This window comes from Meleagris gallopavo, chromosome 7 (assembly GCF_905368555.1).
Source record: "Meleagris gallopavo chromosome 7, MGAL_WU_HG_1.1, whole genome shotgun sequence".
Lineage (NCBI taxonomy): Eukaryota > Metazoa > Chordata > Aves > Galliformes > Phasianidae > Meleagris > Meleagris gallopavo.
The window spans coordinates 8,275,114-8,298,964 of NC_139410.1; the positions used below are offsets into that span (position 1 = coordinate 8,275,114).

A 23,851-nucleotide genomic window follows, 5' to 3' on the forward strand; every position below is an offset into this window, starting at 1 on the left:
TCTGTCCAATCATCATTACTTAACTGCCATCAGTGCCACAATTTCTCTGATGAGAATTCACAACACCTGAGACTTAGGAGAATGCTGCATGGTAGGGCAGGACCCCATGCCAGCTGAACAACAATAACCGATAGGACAAAGTGCTAAGTCAATTGGAAGCCATTGTCTGAAGAATCAGAAAGGCAAGCAGCTAATTAAAACATTGTGTGGGAGCCTGCATGAGGTGTATGAGAGTGCTGGGCCACAACAGGCTTTGGATGTGTGCCCGCTTACAGAAACAAACTATTTAAAGCAACAACAGTTTTGAGATCCAATGTAATGTTCCTACCTCCTCAGCCCACTTCAGAAAAACACCCCCTCCTCAAGGGTTTTATAAGCAGCCTTCTTTAGTCGCCATGGGTTTCCAATTTTCTTGTTTGACTCAAAGGATTATTTTAGATTTCAGAGGTCAGAGACTAATCAGGGCAGGAGAAACAAAGACAAAGGAAAACCACTTATCCTTTAGTCCACATCTAAAGATCAAAAAAGAAAATCAGCTTACCAAACCATTTGTGTCACTACTCCTCTTATGTAGAAGTTAGACTTCAAAAAAGGTAGGGATCCAGGCAAAATCCAGAACTCGCTTTTTGAAATGTGCATCTGTGTACATGAGATTAACACCCAGGCTGTGCACAGGACAGTGGTGAATGCACTCACAGTTTTGCAGGGACTGTTGTTTGGCTGTTGGACAAGTGCTCCCTTTCCAGGGTTACTTACCGATCGAAATTCGTAATAGATTTTATCATATTCAGCGCCTCCAATTGTGATTTCTGGAATGAACCGAGGGATAGCTACAGGATCCAGCACTCCATCTTTGTCCTGAACACTGAGGAGTAACAACGATAAGAAAAATACTGTTAGTCCAGATCCTGCCCAGGAGAGAACAAACCAGTTCTGAGTTCGACTGAATATTAAAGAACTGTTTCGCTGTTCAGTAGTTCTCTGACAGCTTTCCCTCTTTTCTGCATATGATGCATAGCCCTGTCCCTCCTTGCCCCCAGATTGTTTCTGCTCCAGCTTCCTCCTTTTCCAGTTCCTCCCCAAGGTTTTACCTTCCCTGGAAATGCTCTGGCACTCCTGGGAACCTCCTCTTAGACACCTCTTTTTGCCTTCCTACCTGAACAAGGTAAAACTGCTGGTGCTACAGAATTCCACAAGCTACAGTAACTTCATTTAATTACCTCTCCTGTTCCATTTGCTTTCACAAATGAATCCCTACAAGGATTATGAGAAGATAGTACTTTTCTTCCTAAAGTTTTCATTTTAAAGGGCACTGAGACAAACAGATGGTTTGGAAGCAGGCGTTACCCCCAGCATCCCACCTGGGAGCAATCAGGGGAAGTTTGCTGCAGCAACTGGTAGGACAGCTTAGTGACAAAGGGTGCAAATAGCAGGATCCCCCAAAAATCTATAGCACCCAGAGCCAGGACTTTCAAATATCCCAAATTTTAAGTGTCTGAGAAACTGCTAGAAAGCCACCTTCTGCAGACTGCTCTTAATTTGCAGATCAACACTGCCACCTATGTGCATCTGGGGAAAAACACATCTGCTGTCCTTTACAGCAAGCAATGACCGCGTTCTGAATTTGAGAGCTATTCAAATAATTGTGTTGTTAGTCTCTGGTAAACTGCATTTCCTGACAGGCACAAATGAAACATATGCCCCGAGGTAACATGAAACTAACTGTCCTCTAGCATTTTTTCCCCTAAATTGCAAAGTTTAGGAACTTACCTCACAGTTTCAAATTGTAAATGAGACAGCTAATACATACTGACACTGTGAACTATTCTGCTGCAGACTAGTCAGTAAGGAAACACAGGAATTCAGTAAGAGATGAAGAGAAAGAAGGATAAATGCCCATTTACAGGGCCAACACCAAACTATTATAGCATCTACACAAATATTAAGTCAAGTATTTTCTAACCGTCTGGCAAACAAAAGCAGAAGCATTTCATATTTATTCTGAAGCCTGTGGAATGGCACACTGTGACCATAAGCACTCTGGAGATCTTACAGTGGCTCTGCACTGTAAGACACAAAAAGTCAAACGGCAAATCTGGTGAGGTTCACGTTGCATTTAAGTCGTCCCTTTGCAGTGCAGACGTCGAACTGCACCTACCAGGGACAGCTTTCTGACAGAAACAAGCAGCAGGAGCATTCAGCTGAAGAAGAAAACCAAAGCTGACAAACCCCATGGCATTCAACACGCTGAAAACCAGGAGGAAGAGCCCTCGTTTGCTTCCTCACTAGTACAAAGAAAGCTGTTCTCATGACGTGTGAGCACTGGTCCTCCCACGGTTCCCTCCAATCCTTTCCACTCCAGGAGATCTTGGATAACTGAGGATGGAAAAGCTTGCCCAGAGCTGCAATCCGATTATGGTTTTATTTTAGAGTCCTGGTATATTTAGAGCAGAGCACCCTTGCATCAGCTATGTCTCAGGCCCACGGTTAACTAAACAAAAAAGAACAGATAGCAGCCCTTCAGCTATCAACTCTTCACTCCTTAGGAACAGTCCAGCCTCCAGCCGTGCCAGAGATCAGTACTGATGTCATGCACTTTTACTGCGCAGAGAGCACAGAAGACACTGAGCTAAGAATTGAAGAGGACTACTTGCAGGCAGTTTTTAAATACCTTTCTCAGCTCAGCCTTATCAGCACATCCTGTGGAATACCCACTTATTTACTGGTGAATAAACATTTCCATGCCTTCTCCCCACACAAATGTTTTATAGAAATACGAGAATCAGTGCCCTGCCAAACACCAGCAGATGTTCTGGACCTGACAAGCCTGTAGGAGAATGCAGATAAAGTCTGTCCAGGCATACGTAAAATATAATTTGACACAGGAACAAAGCAAGTCCAGCAGTCAACCAGCCTGCAGCTAATCTATTCCTTCAGGAACCTCAGCCAAATGGGAATTGCCCTTTACAATTACGAGGCACAATTTATTTTAGTTGGTGACCTAGACAGAAAACCTGCTGCTTTTACCAATTCTTTGCTCTTGGTACTGCTGTTTCCAAAGGAAATGCTGTACAACAGAAAATAAATGCAAAGCTAACGCTGCCAAAGATGGCTTCTCCAGGTTCATCTCTGCTTTATACCTTCAGAAATACTTTGGCATACTAAATAAAAGCACCACCCAAAGACACCTGCCACAACAACGTCTGTAACCACAAAACCACATCTGCTTGCCAGAACTAATTCACTGCTCAGCAGGAAGCATTTACAGGCACCTATTAAGTTCCCTGAGCTTTCTCTCTCCCCCAGTACAAAAGCACCACTATTTATTGTTGTCAGGCACTTAACCGTATCTTCTCAAAGCACTAATGCAGTAACACAGCTACCAGAGTGCACTTTACCTACTCATGACATTGCAGCTGTCACCGTGAGCATGCAAGTGACTGCACAGTGCTAACACCACAGGAACACCAGATTTCAGCTCACCATTATGATGGTCCAGAATCCTATTAGCTTGAGTTCTTCCCACGGCTACACTGCAATCACACATGCAGCTATGCTATAGCAACGGGTAGCTCTGATCTCCAGAAGCCACTACATACATCTACTTTACATACCCTATGGCACTGAGGAACCAGGATAGATACAAACCTGCCTCTTTTACGAGCAGGAAGTGCTGTTTCCTTTAAAGGCAGCTCACAATAAGGACACACACATTTTTCAGGCCACTGGCAGAACCCTATTGGCACATAGGTATCAAGTGACGGCAAGTAACACAAGACTCAGTATTAGAAAACCATCCCTAAAAGCATTCTCTGGCCTAAAAGGCTTAAAGCCAGCAACATAAACCATCCCAAGCTAAGTTCTCTGCTTACATGTGGAACTTGAGAAATGGCAGATGGATGCTACTGGGAAAGAAAAAAAGGCTCTCATGAACACACCTTAATATTAGCTTCAAATCTGAGACACAGTAACTGCTTGGGGACAACTTGAGTGAGGGGTTGGCATTCCTTCCTCTGCTCTTCATTCCTGTATTACCCCAGCCAGGGCTCCTCACCTTCGACTGCACTGGGTAGGGCACAGCACATGGGAGTGAACCAGCAGGTGCATGGTGTGCTCACAGCTTTGCCCATGCTTGTGAGAGCACGGGAAAGAAGAAGCACTCCTGACTCACACTACAGGCACACAGGCTGGGTGGGAGAGATGGCCAGAGGGGCACCTGCATCCAGCTGCAACTGCACTGACCTCCTCTGCTGATGCTCTCACCCAGCAGGCACACAGGACAGCAACAGGTTGTGTCCCCCTGAATCATGCCTTTCCCTTGGTGCCACTTTGTCCTTGCCCACTCGCTCCAGACCTTCACAATGGCAGGGCAATGTGTTGCAGACCTCCTTCAGACTAACAGACTCATTGGCCAGGCAGTACCAGCATGCCGTGCCTGAAGTGAACCGCTGCCACTCCCTGGTGAACAACAGGCACACACAGTCACTGCCAGGAAAGAAAAACAAAGAGCTTTCCAAGAAAAGCAGGTCTGCAAGAGGTGAGAAGGTGCAGTAAGAATGCTTCCAACCTATAAGAAAGCTGCTGCAAAGGAAAACTGACAAAGAAGAGTTGTTCCAGTGGAAGCATAAAGGACAAAAGGTGCTAAGGAAGCAGTTCCCAGCAGTGCCAGAAGTTCTGTGATGGATGGTTTATGAGATATTTGGGTCTCCGTGACAGAGGAGTTATAAAAACACCTCTTACAATCACTTCAGGTACTCCTATTTGATACCAGATGGACGTATTCAGAATGGACGTGCCTAACGGTGTGAAACAGAGCTGAAGAGTTACTTTCCCTCATTTGTTCCCTTCTTTGCAAGATGTCATTTCATCAGAGCAAAACAAACAAAAGAAACTGAAGCCCAGCTTCAGTGGGGTCTGCAATAGCTTTAAGTACTTAAAGGAACATTAACACAACTTAAGAATTACCAATTACTGCTAGTACAAGATTCTTCAGTAACAACTTCAAAATATATTTCTGTTGTAATGCCAAGCACAATACCAGGCAATTTACTACACAGGTTATGTAGCACGCCAATCGTAATTAATGAACTAAGTGGAACATATGACAGTGACAAATTATTTCCTGGATAGATTGTTTACGGGTGAAAATTGATCCCTTTTCATCAAGATAAAAGAAATGTTGATACCTACCCCTTTTTAATGAACGTAATGGTGGCTGAAGATTTAGTCATTAAAAATATGTTCTGCTACAACAAATTCTGAAGGAGCTGCAGTAATATAACAGATCTAACTGGGGACTTGTAAACAGGACAAGTGAAATGCAGTGTTTCGCTCACCTGCTGGCAAATTAACACAGGTGACACTACACCACCTACAGCTCCTTGTTTCAAAATATTACTTATTCCAAAACATTATTTATTTGGCAATGCACGCATGCAGTCAGACAATTTTGTCAGGAAGGGCACAGATAAAAACAGACTTAATGCAGTGCAGCAGCAACATGGGAAATCCCTGGGACGTTCCCAAAAGCCAGCAGAATGATTTCTGTTCCTCTGACTCAGAGGCTGGAAGGGAGGAGAGAAGTGGAAAACATTCTCTGGGAGAACCTCCAGCTTGCGCGCGCGCGCACACACACACACACACACACACACCCAAAAAAAAAATCCCACAATCACACTGCTCTCTATTAGGGCAAAGGAGAGAGGACTTGAGGGCAAGGCAGGGAGATAAAAGATGTGTTTTGCAACTGATTTATATGGGTGCGGCTCCCTGGTCTGATTAGCTTGCTTACTATTTGCATTACCAAAGAAGTGAGAGGCCCTGACAGGGGTTTCCATATTCCAGGGCCTATACACGTGCAATGAAAAAGCCATCCTCACAATACCCATCAATTCCCCTTTGTCCAGATGTGTCAAGTGAGAGCTGAAGGTGGGAGAGGTGAAAGCATCCCTGTAGCAGAGAACACAAAGCAGCAGAGCCAAACCCTTGCTGCAGCCTAATAGGAACACGAAAGGGCAGCAGGTGCTGGTGTGTGTGATCTGTAGCCCATCTGGGGCACATAGCACCATTAAAGCTTCCTTCCATCAGGAAAAATTAATATGGGCACAAGGCATCTGAAAGCCTGTGCAAGATTCTTTCAGGTTCTTTCTTACTTGGTGTACATTTTTAAAAGAAGTTGGAAGCTGCTCACCATTTCCTGGACAGTTTTGCTTTCACCAAACTTCTGAACACAAAACCACTATCTTGCCAGTGTTATTCTGAAGGCAAGTGGAAGCAGTAAAACTCAAACCATACTAACATTTAAATTAACGGTTTGTTGCATTGTGAGAGCTCAGTAACATAGCCACACGCTGCCAAAAGAAGAAGTGATTTCTTATTATCTGCAATGACAAGTCTTGTAAAGGAAACCCTCTCATCATCGCCCAGGGTTCAATGAAAAATTAACTCCTCAGCAGTGCTATTTATTCTTTTCCACAGTTACAAAGCGCAATTTTCATACAATATCTTAATACAGCACTCTTTGTGTGCTTTCTTTTAACTCCCTCCTACACTCCACAAGTACCAGTGCGAAGCTATAGGAAAAACAGTAACTTATAAGTATTTTCTCCTTTCAAAGGAAATCTGATTTCCATAGCTTTATGGGATACATCCACCAGGTGTATTTTTTAATTACTACATACAGAAAACTCTTCTGAGATGCTTAAAGGGCACTCAAATCCTGACTTGTTTCTCTTAAATGCCACTGAAAGCTGCTCTTCTGTGATATACCTTCAGCCCTTGATAGAAAAGCCAGACAAAAGGCACAACAGTACTGCTGATATTAGGAGACAACTGAAGTAACAGCACAAACGAGTAAAAGAGATTTACAGGATTCTTTTTCACAGAATAAATCAATTTAACTTACTATTCCAGTGCCTGTATCACAATCAAGTCTGAAATTCTAAGCACAACAAGAAGAAGTACTTGCAGAGCATGCTGCTGGCACCCAGGTGGGAGCAGCTCTGCAGGAATGGGCATGGTGGGCACCAAGCTGTACAGGGGCCAGCAGAGTGCCCTTGAGACAAAGAAGACTGATTGTGTCCTGAGTGCACAGAGCTAAGTATCGACAGCAGGACAAGGGAGGGGATCCTTCCCTTCTGCTCTGCCACACCTGGAGTGCTGGGTTCAGTTCTACCTACCAGGACAAGAGAGACCTGGGCAGACTGGAGGGAGTCCAGCCAAGATGCGGAAAGTACCAGAGCAACTCTCCTAAGAGGAAAAGCAATAAGAAATCTGGCACTGTTCAGCCTGGAAAGGGGAGGAGGCTCAGAGGGATTTCATCAACGTATTTAAAAAAACAAACCAAAAAAACCCACAATGCTGAAGAGAGGATACAGAGGTTATGGGGTCTCCTCCTTGCAGATCTCTGAAAGCCACCTACTGTGGGTGTCCCTGCTGGAGCAGAAGTCGTGCCAGAGTGACCCAGAGGTCCCTTCTGTAATTCTATGAAATTCAGGGAAAAGTGTTCAATTATATGCTTCTTTAAAGCCCTGCATTTCCACCAACTTGTGAGAGAAAACCTGAAATTAACATGACTGTATACTTGTTAAGCTTTGTTTTAAAAATGCAGCAGCTATACTGAACTTGCTACCCCATACATGCAGTCTGATGTTATTCTGTAAAATGAGAAGCTTATCTCACTTCAGTCAAGGCTAAACCTATTAATACTCTTCTAAGTGTAGATATTTTTTTAATGTGGGATTATCCAGGGAACATTTTGTTCATCAACATGACTCAAGAGTGGCAGTCCTAATGCTTCATCTGCAATGCATGTAGACTCACTTGCTTACATGCATGTCAATGATTTGATTCATATCCCTTCAAGTTTGGAGGGCTAGCTCTCTCTTCAACATTGCTCTGCAGACACATGCAACCTTACCAGTAGCACTCCACAACTAAATTGGAACAGAGATCATCATGGAGTACTTGCAAAGAATTACTTTAATCAAATTTGACTTTATTTCAGCAAGAAGCTTTCCACTGTCTGATTTTGATTTCTTCACACCCAATTAAACAGACATATTTAAGAAAAAAAAAAGAACAAAATATCTTTGAACTGCTACACGTTACAATTTTGCTTGTTATTATACAGAAGAAAGGAAAAAAACTGCAAATTAAGATTAAAGCTCTGATTTAGGATTATTTTCTGGGAGTCAGACAGAAAGAGCACAAAAGCACTTATCTTCCACGCACTCTTCCAAGTTTGGCTGTTTCCTTTTTACCCTACAGCCAGCTTCTTGACTGCTGTGAAGATACTAAAAAGCAGACAGCTGAAAAATTACTTTTAGAAAAACACTCTAAACATAGCCAATCTAAACAGCATCACACCTAAATCTCACTACAAGGTTGCCCTGTCAACAAGCTCTGATGAAGAATACCAAGTTGCCAGAGCAGCAGAGACACCACCATGTCAACTGCACAAATACTGTTTTAAAACTGCATGCCTGTCTGTATATAGTGCTTAATTAGGAGCTGAAGTGCTCGCAAAATACATTTCCAATAATAGGAACCACAGGTCACAGTAATTGGGAAATGCTTGGAGAAATTGGCTGCTTGTGGCCTGGACAGATGTGCTGATTGCCAGGTAAAGAACTATCCAGACGGCCAGGCCCAAAAAGATGCTGCCAGCAGAGTTAAATGCAGTTTGGTAGTCATAATCAGTGATCCCTCATCAATGATACAGATGATGGAATTAAGTGAGCCCTCAACAAGTTTGAAGACACCAAGCTGCAAGAGCATCGATCTGCTTGAGTCCATGCAGTTGGACTCAGCTGATTAATCAGCCTATGCACGTCACTCTGTAGATCCCTCCTGCCCTCAAGCAACTGCATGGCAGCCAATAAAGCTAAATGCTGGGTGCTGCACATGGGTCACAACAACCCCATGCAGCAGCATAGGCTTGGAAAGACCAGCAGTAAAGAACCTGAGGGTGCTGACAATCACCTGAATGAGCCAGCAGCACAGCCAGGTGGCCAAGAAGGCCAACAGCACCCTGGTTTGCATCAGCAAACAGCAGCACTGGGGAAACAAGAAGCCTGGAGAAAAGAAGGCTGCAAGGCAACCTGATGGCAGCCTTCCAGTATCTAAAATGGAGCTACAGGAAAGAACGGGACAGATTTTTTAGCAGGGTCTGTGGCAACAGGACAAGAGGAAATGGTTTCAATGGTTTCAATGGTTTCAAGCTCAAAGAAGGTAGATTGAGGTTAGATATAAGGAAAAAATCTTTTACAGTGAGGATAGTGAGGCACTGGAACAGGTTGCCTAGTGACTTGGATGATGCCCTGTCCCTGGAGACTTTCAAGGTGAGGCTGGATCAGATCCTGGGCAACCTGATCTAGCTGTGGTGTTCCTGTGCATTGCAGGGGACCTGGACTAGACGGCCTTCAGATGTTCCTTCCAACTATAAGGATTCTATGATTGTCCCCTTGTACACAGCACTGGTGAGACAACACTCTGAATATTGTGTTCTGTTTTAGGCTTCTTGTTACAAGGAGGATATTGAGGTTCAGAGAAGAGCAACAAAATTGGTGAAGAGACTAGAAAACAAGACATGAGGAGCCAGTTGAGGGAACTAGGATTGTTCAGACTGGAGAAAAGGAGGCTGAGGGAAGATCTCATTGCACTACAAGTACCTGAAAGCCAGTTACAGTGAGGTGGCTAGTTGTTTGTTCAGACCAGTGACAGGACACAAGGAAATGGCCTCAAGTTGCACCATGAGAGGTTTAGATCGGATATCAGGAAGAATTTCTTCAGTGAAAGGGTGGTCACACACTGGAAGTGGCTGCCCAGAGAGGTGATGAAGTCCCCTTCCCTAGAGGCATTTAAGAGACATGTGGCTGCGGCCTAAGGGACATGGTTTAGTGGTGGACTTGATAATGTTAAGTAATGGCAGGACACTATCTTGAAGGTCTTTTCCAACCTAAATGTTCCATGATTCTTGTACTTCATTAATAGAAAGGGATGTCTGTCTGAAGTCTCTCCTCCAACTGGTTAGCAGCAACAGAACTCCACACTCATTTTACAACAGCAACAGTATTAAAAATGTCTACTGTCACTGCTGACTTGACAAAAAACAAAGCACAGTGCAAATATAAATATACCTTAAAAAAGGTCAAGGCTTTAACAATTCCCAGAAATCCAGTGCTAAACAATATTGGAAGATATATACTTACAAAAGTCTCAAATGATGGAAAGAAACATCATCTTGTTCCAGCCATGGGCCCTTGTCAAATTTCAAGTACTCAATGTCTTCAATTACCTGAAATCAGAGGAAAAAAATTACATTAACAGGTGGTCTGATGAGAATGTCAAAGCAGCCACCTCCAGCCACTGAAGTAACTGAAATATACTCTTATGCAGTAAAAAGGTCTCCCTGCTAAAACTGTATTAAAAACACAGACATTTTAAGCTAACGTATGATCTGAGTCACATTTCTGGAGGTAGCAGCCCTGCTGTAAGCACTGCACAGACACACAGTGGCCAGCACTATAGTTCCTGCTGACCTAAGCCTTGGCTGGGATTAAGTAGGCTGGAGAGGTGTTATGTTTCCAAGCTCTTACATCATCTATAACTTTCTTCTTCAACCTGCCGTTGAGACTGAAAGGGAAAAAACACAAGCTCACTCCAAAGGCAAATCAAAGAGAGAATGAAAAGGAGTCTAAATTTAACCCTTTCTGTTGCAAGTAAAATCATTATGCTTTGTGCTGCATATGAAGCCTGTTTTCTTTCAAAAAGGAGAAGTAGTCTACTGACTGAGAAAAGCTGAAGTGCAATGAAACTGTTCCTTGATGTTGCTGGGCACGGTTCACAAGACAGAAATGGGGGCACACTCCAGGCTGGAATAGGGTGGCTCTTGAATTAGCAGAAGTCTAAAGATTCTGGATTTGATTAGATGTGAAAACCTATCCATGCTCACGTGCATCGAGAGTAGAAAGGAAGGGCAAAAGTCTCCATTTGACACCACGAACCATTCAAACAAGTAACATCTCAGCAAATCACCCTGCTAGCATCACCAGAATTTCCAATCCCATATTTGAGCTTCATTTACAATCTTGTTCCATCAGAAAATAGATCTTTGCTGGTCCATTGAGCAATTGTTTAACACAAGCCTGAGGTTATCACACATGACCTACTTGCTACAAAGGAAACCCAAACCGGTGTCAGGACAATGCACTTAAGATAAAACCTCAGAGCAACTTGGGAAAGAATAGATCCATGGCAACTCCTATCACTTCACAGATGCCTCTTGTAGAAGGAAAGGATAAAGCTATTGAGGTCAGGGCTGAAATCCTCAGGACATATTGTTGATCCACTGACAACAAAGCAAGCAGACGCCAGTAATAAGGTGATAAAATAATCAGAAAAGCTTTTATTCTTTACATTTAAATCCATAGTGACCTATTCCTTGCAATCACAGTGAAAACTAAATCCCTTTTATTACCACCTGAAGGGTAATAAAAACACACTACAACAAAAGAGTCCCAACTAAAAAGGTCCACTCTGGCAGTATTACATTTTCATGGCAAGAAGTAGCAGCTTAGAGATAGGAGTAACTGAACCATCATTTAACTGAAGCCTTTATATTTGCTGAAGACTAAATTAGCTGATTAAAGACTTGAAAAATATGGTTAATATGTGACAGCATCAAAGTACATTTAAAATTGCAAGCAAGATGCTGTTCAACCATTTTATATCTTTTACAAATAATTAAGTTCTTAAGTGAGATATCATAGCTAAGAGCATGAGAAACCTATTTCTTATATTAAATAAAACAGATGACAAATTCACCTGTTGATGGAAAAAAAACATTTCAAGCCTCAAAAACACTGCAGAAAGCTGCACCACAGACATCTAGATGAGTTTTCAAGATTATACTTGGAAGCTGCTTGTTCCCTGACACAGCTGCTTGACACAGTAAGATTATCATTTTTACAAATGAAAAAGATGAATGTTGTTAGTTCAAATGTCCATTATTCTTAATTTAGAAGTTAAACTTACAACATACCTCCCATTAGATATGCAAAAGCAATTACTTCCCTACTCCACAGCAGAGCTTACCCCACTATGGCTGATGACAGGACTAATAATAGTGCTGCTGACAAAAGGGCTCAGACCACGTCGAGGGGAAAAAAGAAATTAATACCCAAATTAGTTTTGCACACTTATTAGCACATCAGAAATCTTCACCAGCAGCTCATTAATAATGGTATCAGCCCTCATCCTCCAACTAGGCCAGAAGAACAGCTTTTTAATTCACAAGGAATGCATCAGCACCTCCTGGGAATTAGTAGCAAATAAATGATTTAGGCCTGACTAAACAGCACAACATGTAACAATGGCCAGGAGAAATCAGGTCTTAATATACCACAGAGCTTGGTAGGATTTAGAAAAAACGGTTTTCAATAATGAGGCTCCTTTCCATAATCTTTGCAATTAAGCCAATACAAACAGCTTACAATTTCTAAGCTGGTTTTCATGGTGATCTGGAGAGCTCTGTTGTTAGAAGAACTCCAGCGAGAGCAGAAGGCAACGCAGTTATGGGACAAAGGATGGTCTGTCAGCCAAATCAAGTTTCTCCTTAAGTAAAATGCAGGGTGCAAGGAGCAATGCAGGATCCAACCCCAGGAACTCTTGCAGGCAGAAGCTCAGCACACAAACAGCAGCTGCAACCAAAAACTTCATGCCAGCTAGCTCAGAATCCTTGCAATTCCACACTGGCAAGGGACGTGGTACAGAGCTGGTCTGTCAGCAGCCCCCAACGTAGATAATTTTCTCCAGTTTACACAAGGTGGGGTCATTGAATAAAATCAATGCATAATACAAAACACTGCTTACAAGTACAGAGGAACTGGAACTGTTCCAGTCCTGTTTGTAAGTTATAACCCTTCTATATTCATTCTTTTTTTTTAAAAAAGGGGAAATAAAACAGAAATCTTTTTTTTTTTTTAATTTGAAAAGCCAACATTTTATATTTTGTTCTCATGTAAATGTAGTTTGAAATTCCTAACCAAGTTCATTTGAGCACTTACAAATCCTTTAATTGTTACAACCAATCTTAATTACAATATGAAGCCCCAACTGATCTTTTTAAAAGGCACTTCACAAATAGAAGTTCTAAGTCGCACATGTTTTCTATAAGCAATTCAAAAACTATTAAACTATAAAGTCATACAAAATTAAGTTCCAAATTGTAAAGAATTTTTAGCTGGAAGCTGGCTAACAGTTAAACATCACTCTCTATTAGCAGGATACAGCTGCCTACACACAAAAACCCTTTAAGCAAAAACCAATTCCCCTCTGTTCTCCCTTATTTACAAATGTCAGTCTTTTCACTTCAAAGGTAAACTGAATCCAAACATAAGGGAATAAATGTCATTCTTTCAAATGGAAAAAAATCCTAGTTTCTGTAACTAATATCTAACAATGAGAATATGACACCATCTTGCACTTGGAATTCAATAATCTGTCCTCTATTCCAGATTTGTCCAACTAAATTAAGAAAAGGATCATCAGTGTGCACTCTTGTTACGATCAGTAACGACACAAATTTGCTGAACTTCATAGACTTGACTTGAGCTTTAGACAGACTTTAAACTCTGATTTGCAGGATTAAAATAAAACCTCTAGCAATGGCTTTCTAGGAAGTCTAGGGAGAAAACAAATGGCTTTATTCTGACCACTTCAAAACACGTTCAGGAAGAATGGAAGAAAACAAACTCTCATTTCTTCCAACAAACATCTCCACACTTTGAAATAGAGCTCTCAACTCTTATCATCCTTTCCGATATCCTGAAAAGCTAACAATAATTGCTCAAATATTCTCATCCACATACTGACCTCTTCTTTTTCATTCATTTCACCCTTTTCCTGTCTAATTTCGTCCCTCAATAAATAATTTTAAAATTTCAGGACGAAGAAAAAATAGGAACATTTAGTCCCTTCAATCATTTTGTCTTCCTGAAAGCAATGCAGAAGGAATTACATCAGAATTGTCCACCTGTAATGATTACAGGTGGCTATCTGCATACGTAAAGTTAAATCTCACAACAAAGGCAAAGAAAGGCCTTTGGTATTTAAAAATTATAGATATTCCATTTTTAGAAACTTCCCTTTTTGCAATACTCTAAAAACACCTATTTTATATGACTAATGGAGCTTCAAGAATTTTAAGGACTGGGAAGTCCATACCAATATTTCCAGCTTTACAAAACCTTTATGCATGGAAACAAAAGCTCTTAGGTGAATGGTACTGTAACGCACACTGCACAAGTAGAATCTACTCTGAGCTTCCAAACAAAGTCAGCCTCTAGAGAGTAAAGTTTACTGCAGGATTCAACTGAACTAAATCACTGACTCCAACTGCATGTACTACACTCACAGAGCCAAGAGATTTTCCATCTGTTTGCTCATAGGATTAAGCTTTGCCATCTGGCTCAAGGAGAAAAAATGCAAGTCAGTAACAATAACATTATGCTTCTTTGTGAAAAAAAAGTAATGCTGTCACTGTATATGCTCCAGCATGGGTGGATATGAGTGTCAGCTCTACCAACTGAACAGAGCAACAGCAGAACCCCTTTGACAGAAGTCAAACCTAACTTGCTCTTATCTATGGACCTAACAAAAAGCCTCTCTTACTACTTCTCATTTCACAGCTATAGCCTGGCCAACAGCAGCATAACATACTTGTAATGGTTGGGAGTGACAGCTCCCATAGGGCAACCAGTTCTCTCTGAAAACTTGAAAACACACAATTCAGGATCTCCAAGTTTCACTGCTGCTGTGGAGAGTCTTCCACAGCTGTGGTGGGCTGATCCCAGCTGGCAGCTAAGCCCCCACCCAGCTGCTCGCTGCTCCGCAGTGGGAAGTGAAGTGGGGGAGCAAGAGAATTAGAAGGACAAAAGCAAGAACAGCTAATAAGTCAAGACAAAGATAGTTTAATAAACAAAAAGGAAGAGAAAAAGCAAAAAAAAAACAAGCAGTGATGCACAGGCAATCACTCACCAGCTCACAATAGCAGATGGGTGCCCAGTTAGTCCTCAAGCAAAGGCCACTTTGGAACTTTGCCCTCCATGGCAGAGTATGATGTTACATGGTACAGAATACCCCTTTGGTCAGTTTGGGTCAGCTGCCACAGCTGGAATGAAAGATTACTTCCATCCCAGCTGGACCTCTACGTCCATAAGTGAGGAATGCAGTAGTAGGTTACCTCCTTCAGTGCTTCAAAATGTTCAAATATGCTTGGGTACAAGCAGTCAGATACCTCCCTCACTGCAAATGCCAAGGTTGGCAGTAACAATCTCAATTAAAGCTTGCAAGAGGGGTCAAGGACAACAAAAAGGCCTTCTTCAAACACACTGCACATAAAACTAACACTAGAGGCAATGTAGACCCACTGATGAATGAGGTGGGTGCCCTGGTGACAGAAGACAGAGAAGGCAGAGTTACTAAATGTCTTGTCTGTCTATACTGCTACAGGCTGTCCTGAGGAGCCTCATACCCCTGAGGTCCCAGAGGAAGTTGGAATAAAGCAAGAGTTTGCCTCGGTTATGAGGACTGGGTTAAGGACCAGTTAAGCAATCTGGACATCTGTAAGTCCACGGGACCTGATGGAATGCACCTATGGGTGCTGAGGGAGCTGGTAGAAGTCATTGTAAGGCCACTCTCTAAGATCTTTGCTAAGTTGCGACCCTTACTGCTACTCCAGAGTGCAAATGAACTTCAAGGGATTCGCTTCCATCCCAGACAATGAAACACAACCACTACAAATCTGTACAGAATTACACAAAGCCTATCACTGTTTTCAGAGGGGATTGCAGCTACAGAGGTAAAGTTCAAAAGAAGAAAGTTTCTATTATCCCACTATTATTTCCCACAAGGAAGAGCCTTATTTCAACAAATGTAAGTGTTAATGTGTCATGCAAAACACTTTGGAGAAGGTGGTACAGTACAGACACCAGATGCTAGTCAATACAGATGAATAACCCAGGGTTACAAGCTTTGCAACAGCTCTGATTATCAAGTTGTTTGCAATAAGCCAATAATGATCAGCTCTGAGAAAACAACAGCTATTTAACTGTAAAGGAACCTGTGCACCAATCTGGATCATAAGAAGCTGCTTAGTGGCAAAAGCCAACAGAAATAGACCTTATACTGGTAGAAAGAATCTCAGTTGGCTGCTGGGTGTGACTTAATTCTTTGTTAATGCCTTTAGTTCCCAAACTAAGCTATAAAGAACCTTACCTGTCCCACCAGCCACAACACTTCAAAGAAGGATACTAGCCAAAGAGCCAAATACTGTACAGCCCAGAGACTCAGGAAATGCTGTTTCCACTGCCTCAGAATTTGTTTGGAAAAACAATCTAGATGTGGAAACACCTGGCATAAGTTAAATGAACCAAAAGATTCTTTTGAAGAAAAAAAATTAGCAGCAATCATAGAGTAGAACTTGCTTGCTCAGGCAGACAGGTATATTGGCAAAAGGGATGGGGGGAAGGATGTGCACTCTCCTGACAAAAATACAATGCCACTCATAGCATAGTCCCAGCCCAGAACACTGACAGAGCAGCAAGCACTAATTGCATTAAGTAGCTAATTAAGCTTATTATCTAGGATAAGGCTTTTTCTTCATGTTTCTGTTTTGGAAGCAGAAAACTCTTTACCTTCTCCACATCCTCTGCCTCACTTGCTGTGTACTGCAGAATTTCACAGGTCTCACTGCAATGGAAAAAAAAAAAAAAAAAAAAAAAGAAGTTGAGCTCACAGGACACAACTGCTTTTAACATCTTCTCACCTCTACACCAAAATGAAGCAGAAATTACATTCAAAAGCACAAAAACAGAACCAAAATCTTTTTTTATTTTTTCCAGAGCCTGCAATAGGTCTGTTGGATCTGTGAGTTGTTTCTTTCCTGACATAAAATTGTACAAACGACCTGTAGAACGTCTACAGTTTTAGTTCAATAAGAAAAATATCCCACCTATGAATTTGTTTCCATTTCACTGTTACCAATGGCACAATAGCCCAATCTACTTGACAACATAAAACTGTTTAACCCAAAGCTTCAGCAGACCTTCCATCTTACGTGTACATTAACACTAGTGGGTAAGTCTTAAGAAAATAATACATTCATTTGTGATTATTACTAAGTCTGAGCTAATGCAACAGAGGCAGCAGTATCTATGTGTAGAACAAAGAACATATTGAGTAGGCAACATGCTGTTTTTTTAATTGTACAGCATCCTTCATGGAAAAGTCACTTCTAAGTTTAATCAGAATCGAGGCAGGCCGTGTAAACAATGCTGCTGGAAGCTGGAGTGCTAACAAAATAAAAAGTTGCAGCAGTTTAAGCTGGTGCCTCATCTGCATTACCATCTTTCAGCAGAACAGCTTTGGCCAACAAAAACCAGTTTCTTTATGAAGTGTCCTTTATTTACATGAAGCTCCAAACTTTTACACTGTCAGCCATTCAACTGGTGCTCCCAATAGTGGACTGTTAAAAGAGGGGTTTTCTTCCAATTCAGGGGGAAAAAAAAGCAGAAACCTCACACAACTCCTCAGTCACAAAAAGAACACAACTTGTTTGTTTTAAAGGGAGCTGCTGTAGGATGTGAACACACACCTTCAGTTTCAACTGTCACAAATGAGAAGGGAGGCCAGGCCTCAGCCTTACACTGGCAGCTGCATTAGCAATGCAGATCAAATCACTTGATACTCTGCATGTTATCAGGGCTTTTATTATGTGAAAACAGCTGCTCAGTGGAAGAACTATTGGATATGAAAGATAGCATCAATGATCTGAGACACTGGATCAGAAAAGAAAGTCAAACAAAAGACAAAAGCTGTCTGTTCATAATCACCAAGAACCTGCCACATAGCACTCAGCTCACAAATGAATTAAAAAAAATTATATGTAGATAGATGGACATAGATAGATATAGATAGATAGATAGATAGATATAAAGACATTCTCAGGCATATCAGACTAGAAAGGAAGCACAAATTTTATGTTCAGCAAATATTCACTCTAAGACTCAAGTATCAGGAAATCCAGTATTACTTAGTTTGTCTACAGACTCACAGCCAGGCATGATCATCATTTGGTGCACCACTGAGCAAGTCAGCAAGCAAACAGTTAAAGGCAATTGAAGGCAGTGTACATCTATGCAATATGCAAGTCATCGGTGAGGTCCAGAGACAGACAGAGCTGAAGTTTCACATGTTCAGATCTCCTCCCACCAAGGGAACGGAGACATCTCTCTTCAAGCCTGAGCATGCAGATCGATGTGACAAGACATTGTGAGCCTGGGCACTGATGAGGATGCCAAGTAGAGGGTGTTTGCTTAACAACTGTACTGACCACATCCAGACAAAGGGGAACGAGTTGAAATCACAGCAGGACCAGTTAGGCTAGGTTTAGCCTCACTGAACAACACAGTGTTTTTCTGAGGCTAGATTTGATCCAAAGAATAAGCAGCATTTTCCTCCTTCAAGTAAATTCAAACCTATTCTGCCCTCAGGGGGATGACAGTCCCATCATTTCCCACCCTTCCTCCCTGCCACTTTCTTCTGGCAGCTGTTAATCTGTGTAGGATGCACTCAGAGGCAGCTAACCATATACTGCACCAACAGCTTCTGTCTCTGTATGAATGACAAGCTCAATATTAAGTTATCCACTTCAATTGCTGATAGCACAATTATACTGATTTACCATGGAGCTGAAGCAAGAAAGCAACAAGGAAGCAAGCAAGCAACAGTATTCTTGAAGATCTTCTTTGACTTAAATAAATGAAACTCAATAGTTAGTTTCATGAACAAAACAAGTCTTGCATGAGTAGACTGTTTTGATGTAAAGCTGACCTGACTCTGTAACCTTTAACAGCTTTTTTTCCTGAAAGTAACTTGCTCAGAAGAGCAAGACTGCTCACGCTCACATGTTTTCATATTTGTAAGACAATTTGATTTTTGATAGAGCTATTTCTTAGGAATAGGGACAGCTGACAAATTATTACAGTCTCAAGTTCACAGTTCACACATTCTCACTTCTCAGCCAGAGAAAGTCTGGGAAGTTCAAAGACAAGCACTTCAGCCTGTAAAGGCAGGTAGCAGTGCACTGTTTAACAGTATCAACAAAGTCCGCTGAATCCTCTCCTGGCTGTAATGTGTCTGCCTCATAAAGCAAAGAAACTGAACTAGAACGAGGAAAGAGAAGTCCTTACCTAAAAAACAACCCACCTCTCTCCTGTATCACCATCAAGAAATCAGTCAAAGCTATGACAGCTGAAAAGAGTTCTTAGGGGAGGTAACATCCCAAGTGTGGCATACAACAGATCCAGGCTCATTAGTTCCACTAACAATATCCAATGAATTTACTACTGTACAACATTCCTCCCATCTGCTCCTAAAAACATTTCACTTTTAATACTCCAAAACTGTAGTGGTGACATCAAGCTTCTAAGAAAATAACTATACACAAGTATACACAGACAGCATACCATGGATACAACACCATATAATTAGGGCATCACATTGTAGCACATAGCAGAAAAAGGATTTTCTCACATGATGCAGTTTTATTTGCTTCTATTTGCAAAGATTTTAGGATCATTACACATTTTTTTATTCAAAGACTCAATGGACAGAGTAGTTTGGTTTGCTAACCTCATTTCTGGTAAGAAGGTTTTCTTATAAGCATCCTCAATGTTCTGGAGATACGAAGCAGACACCTTTTTCTCATAAGGCTAAAAATAGACAGAAAACAGAAGAATAGCATTATAAAGTGTGTTTTCTTTTCCCCATCAGCACAGAAGCCTAAGCAGAAGTTGGTCCTACACCACCTATCAAGAGTTCACTCTTGTATTAGCAGCTATTCAGTGAACCATACTTGAGTTTCAAGACTTAAGTCATATAGAGCATTTAGAGTTTCTTAAACACCAAGAGCACCCAAGGAATGAGTCACAGTGTGTAGTAATCACTGCTTTACACCCATTATCTCCATGCTTTTAATCATTAGACATGAACAAGATTCTTCTGATGTGATAGTGAATCTAGTAAATAAAGGAAAAGACAGGCTCAACAGAATGATGTAAAAGCAAAACAAAAAGCTTTCTTATTTATTTCAGTTTATGGGAATTCTCATTTTTTCTGAGTTTGCATGAACCAAACAATAGTCTCAAAACTTAAATTTTATCAGTCCTTGGAAAGTTATCTACTTGCATAATCAAGGAAATTATAATATTATCATCTAAAAGAAAGGAGAGGATCATCCTCTCCTGGGTCCACGATCCACGAGTCTGCCTTTCCAGCAAGAGAGCCAACGTTAACCCATTTCTCTAGTTTCAGACAGTTGCATAGACAACCATTTTCTTCTTACCTTCTATTGGGATTCAAAGGATATCCTACCAGCTGTTAGACAGTTCACCAGAAGCCTCATCTCCTACACATCTTACCTTAATGTCACGTTTGCATAATAACTGCAATTTCTTTCATTTAGCATGTCTTCCTTCAATTCAATCCTAAAATCAAGACATGATTCCTACCACTATTCAAATAGGAAACACATCCAAAATGCCCACCACATTGGAAGGCGCTGCATCTCTGCCAGCCGGGCCCACTGCAAGGCTTTCCTCTTTCCAGTGCTCTGCAATAACTGTACTCAACATCAATCACAAACACTCCATCCACCAGGAACCCGAAGTTCCATCCCGAAACAAGCCCTACAGTGCCCAGCAGTGCCACTGCCCTAGGGAAGTTCTGTTACACCAGCAATTCCTGCCAGAATGTCTCAAAAGCACCACTGACCTTTTTACTCATAGGGGCAAAGAAAGTGCAGGTTCCCACAATACATTAAGTTTCCATGTCTGTAACTGAAGCTGCTGAAACAAAGAAATCCATAGTTCTCCCACACAAGAGTGCCTTGTTCGTTAAAGAGTAGAGGCGTGTTTAGTCAGCGTCCAAACTGCTGGAGGGCAGGAAAGGAGCCACTCGAGCAGCAGGCAAAGCCATTGAGGCTACCCAGACCACAAAGCAGCAAGGGCAGCCTTACACTTTACAGCTCTGAAGTCACTTCCCCTTGGCAATGATCAGCATCTCTCTCAAATGGACATGAAACAAAATGCTACTGACTTAAACCCAGCATACCAACACACGCGTGCTTCAAGAAGCAGACATCACCAAGCATTTAAGGGACCTAAGAATGGTTTTTGTAATAAATCGAAGCTTTTTTTTAATATATCAGGCTTTCCACAGCTAAATACTTCACCTGAATACAATTTCCTATAGCCTTTGAATAAGGTATAAGGTAAACATCATTTAACCCTCATAATGGATCTGAGAACAGTTACAAGCATGTGTCCAAACACCACAGGAGGTTAAGGAAAAAATCCAAACCAAACATCGTATTTAATCATTACACAAAAACCTCCTATCAATTTTATGATAAAAGATAATCTCAATAAGCCAGTAATGTAATATGGTGATGAATAAGAGGTAAATTTTAAGAGGTAATGCTATAGAATTGAAGTTACTTTTATTTTCAACAGCAATATCTATCCAATGCCATGAATTTAAAAAACAGCTTGAAAGATGCTTGATGATGGGAGTTACAGCAGTTCCAGAGGATTTGGAAAATAAACTGTCAAAGATCAACAATACATAAAGTCACCCATCAAACCTCAGATCACATGGAAATTGCACTGGTGACAAGAATCAACTGTACTCCTTCACAGGTATAAGACTGGCCAGAAGGCTCAATGGTTCTTCTATCGCATGAAAGATCTATAAAAGCTAGCTTAAAGTTTTGTTGTGTTAACATAAAAGCACCAAGCTTTCATAACCGCCCTCCTTTCGGGAAAGTGACTGAATTTGCAGGTCATCCCTACTTGAACTGACACGCAATTAACGTCAACACAGGTCTGAAAGAGCAGTCATCTGGGGAAGCTGGAGAAGGGACTTCTGGCATTCAGGAAGCACAGATCTCAGAGCAAGGAGCACAGTACTTGAATGCAGCTCCCAAAACTGCAGCTAAGAAGACTAACTTTTAAGAGCCAGAATTACCTCTCCTTTCTCTTGAAGCCTCTTCTGCACATCTGGGACAGGTACATCCAAATAAATGACCAAGTGAGGTGGCAGGAATTCACAAATGCCGATCTCTTTAATCTCCTTGTAGTGATCAACACCTGCATTAAAAAACAAAGAAAACACAAAAGCTAAAGCCAGCAGAACTTAATCCAAATGAGGAACAAGCACAAAGGAATAGCATGAAAATTATAACCCACCATTTCTTGAGTGTTTTTCTTGTGTTTGCTAAACACATTCTATTTTCAAATAAATCGTATCCCTTACTATTTTATTTGAAGTTTCCTCTTCATGGTAGATATACCAAGCTTAAGGGTAGGCTTTTCCACAAAGAGGATTCAGTATAACCAGATTCTTCTACCAGATCAACATCTTAAAGCATTCTTTGGGTAATAGTTTGGTGATTAGGAACCTGTAGAGGTTCAGGGGAAGCATTTATTCAATATTTAGGTGGCATTAATAGCACAGGTTCCATTTAACATAGCTTCTCTCAACAAAGCTCATTGGCTCAGCTAAAAACAGTGCCAGGCATTCCAACACAAAGAGCCTGTGAAAAAATTTAAAGTCCACCATTCCCATCATCACAATAAAAAGCTGTCAGTAACATTAAGGATTTTGGTGCAATTGGTTATTTGTTGATTAGATTTTATGTTAAATTGTAGATTACTGGGCTTTGCTTGCAAATTAATAGGATAAAGTTCATTATAACCAGCCCTCAAACTCATTCAGCAAAAAGCTGCAATTTACAGCATATGTTTAAAAAAAAAAACAAAAAACCATATCCTAAATCTAAGCCAAAATGGACAAGAAGCACAAGGCAGTCAGGGAAACAAGGGAATGAGTACCTCTACCTCAGGAAAATGCCAGATTTGCTATGAAATGGCAGAAATAAAGTTTCAATTGCATTTTACTTAGGGCGCAGGTGAAGATTCAGCTTTATTAGTATTTTCTACACTTCAGACTTTGCATGTATTTGCCCAAATTCAGCATCCATAACTGAGAGCTACAGAATTGTTGTTGGAAGGAATATCTGCAGATCAGCTAGTTCATTCACTCTACTCAGAGCAGGACCAATAAGAGCAGGTGGCTCAGGACTGTGTCCAGTTTGATTCTGAGCATCTCCAAGCATGGAGCTGCCATAGCCTTCCTGCACAATCTGCTCCAAGATTTGACTACCTTCACAACAGAAAAGGTTTCTACAGATGTTTAACTTGAACTTCTTGTAACCCATTTGTGCTGCTTGCCTTTCATTCTCTTGCTAAATACCACTGAGAAAAGACTCGTTCCATCTCTGTACTTCTCCCCCATCAGGTATTTACACTCATCCTCTCAGAGACTTCTCCAGGCAAAAATGAAAACATCCCAGCTCTCAGCCTTTCCTTATTCAGACACTCTAGCCTCTTCATGACCTTCTTCATGGCCTTTTTCTGGACTCACTCCAGCAATTCCATGTCTGTCTTCAACTGGGAGCTTAGAATTGGTCACAAAACTCCAGATGCGGTCATCACACTGCCTGTGAGCAGCTGACAACACTCTTCATGCAGCACCCAGGATGTTGGTAGCCTTTTGTTCCACAAAGGCACACTGCTTGCTCATGCTGTTGTGCATCAAAAGCTTCAGGTTTCCACAAAACTACATCCCAGACATTTGGCTCCAGTCAAGATCCAGCATCTTCTCTCATCCACTGAGCTAGCTTGCCCCATGGAGCTGACTATTAGGTGATTAAGCACAATTTCTCCTT

General features: G+C 41.4%; 1 protein-coding gene across 4 annotated transcripts in view; it reads right to left on the bottom strand.

The window, feature by feature from the left end:
* NDUFA10 (NADH:ubiquinone oxidoreductase subunit A10) overlaps positions 1-23,851 on the bottom strand; it is a 39,578-nt gene that overhangs the window by 12,255 nt on the left and 3,472 nt on the right. For 2 of the 4 annotated variants that reach the window (XM_085227782.1, XM_085227781.1), the window contains exons 5-10: positions 22,090-22,211; positions 19,696-19,775; positions 16,698-16,752; positions 10,212-10,297; positions 757-865; positions 542-639 (exon numbers count right to left, since the gene is read on the bottom strand). In XM_085227782.1, coding sequence (XP_085083908.1) covers positions 542-639; positions 757-865; positions 10,212-10,297; positions 16,698-16,752; positions 19,696-19,775; positions 22,090-22,211 — 550 coding nt within the window. Of the gene's footprint in view, positions 1-328; positions 456-541; positions 640-756; positions 866-10,211; positions 10,298-16,697; positions 16,753-19,695; positions 19,776-22,089; positions 22,212-23,851 lie in introns of all 4 variants that reach the window. The other 2 variants (XR_014884307.1, XM_085227783.1) reach the window with 2 other exon arrangements.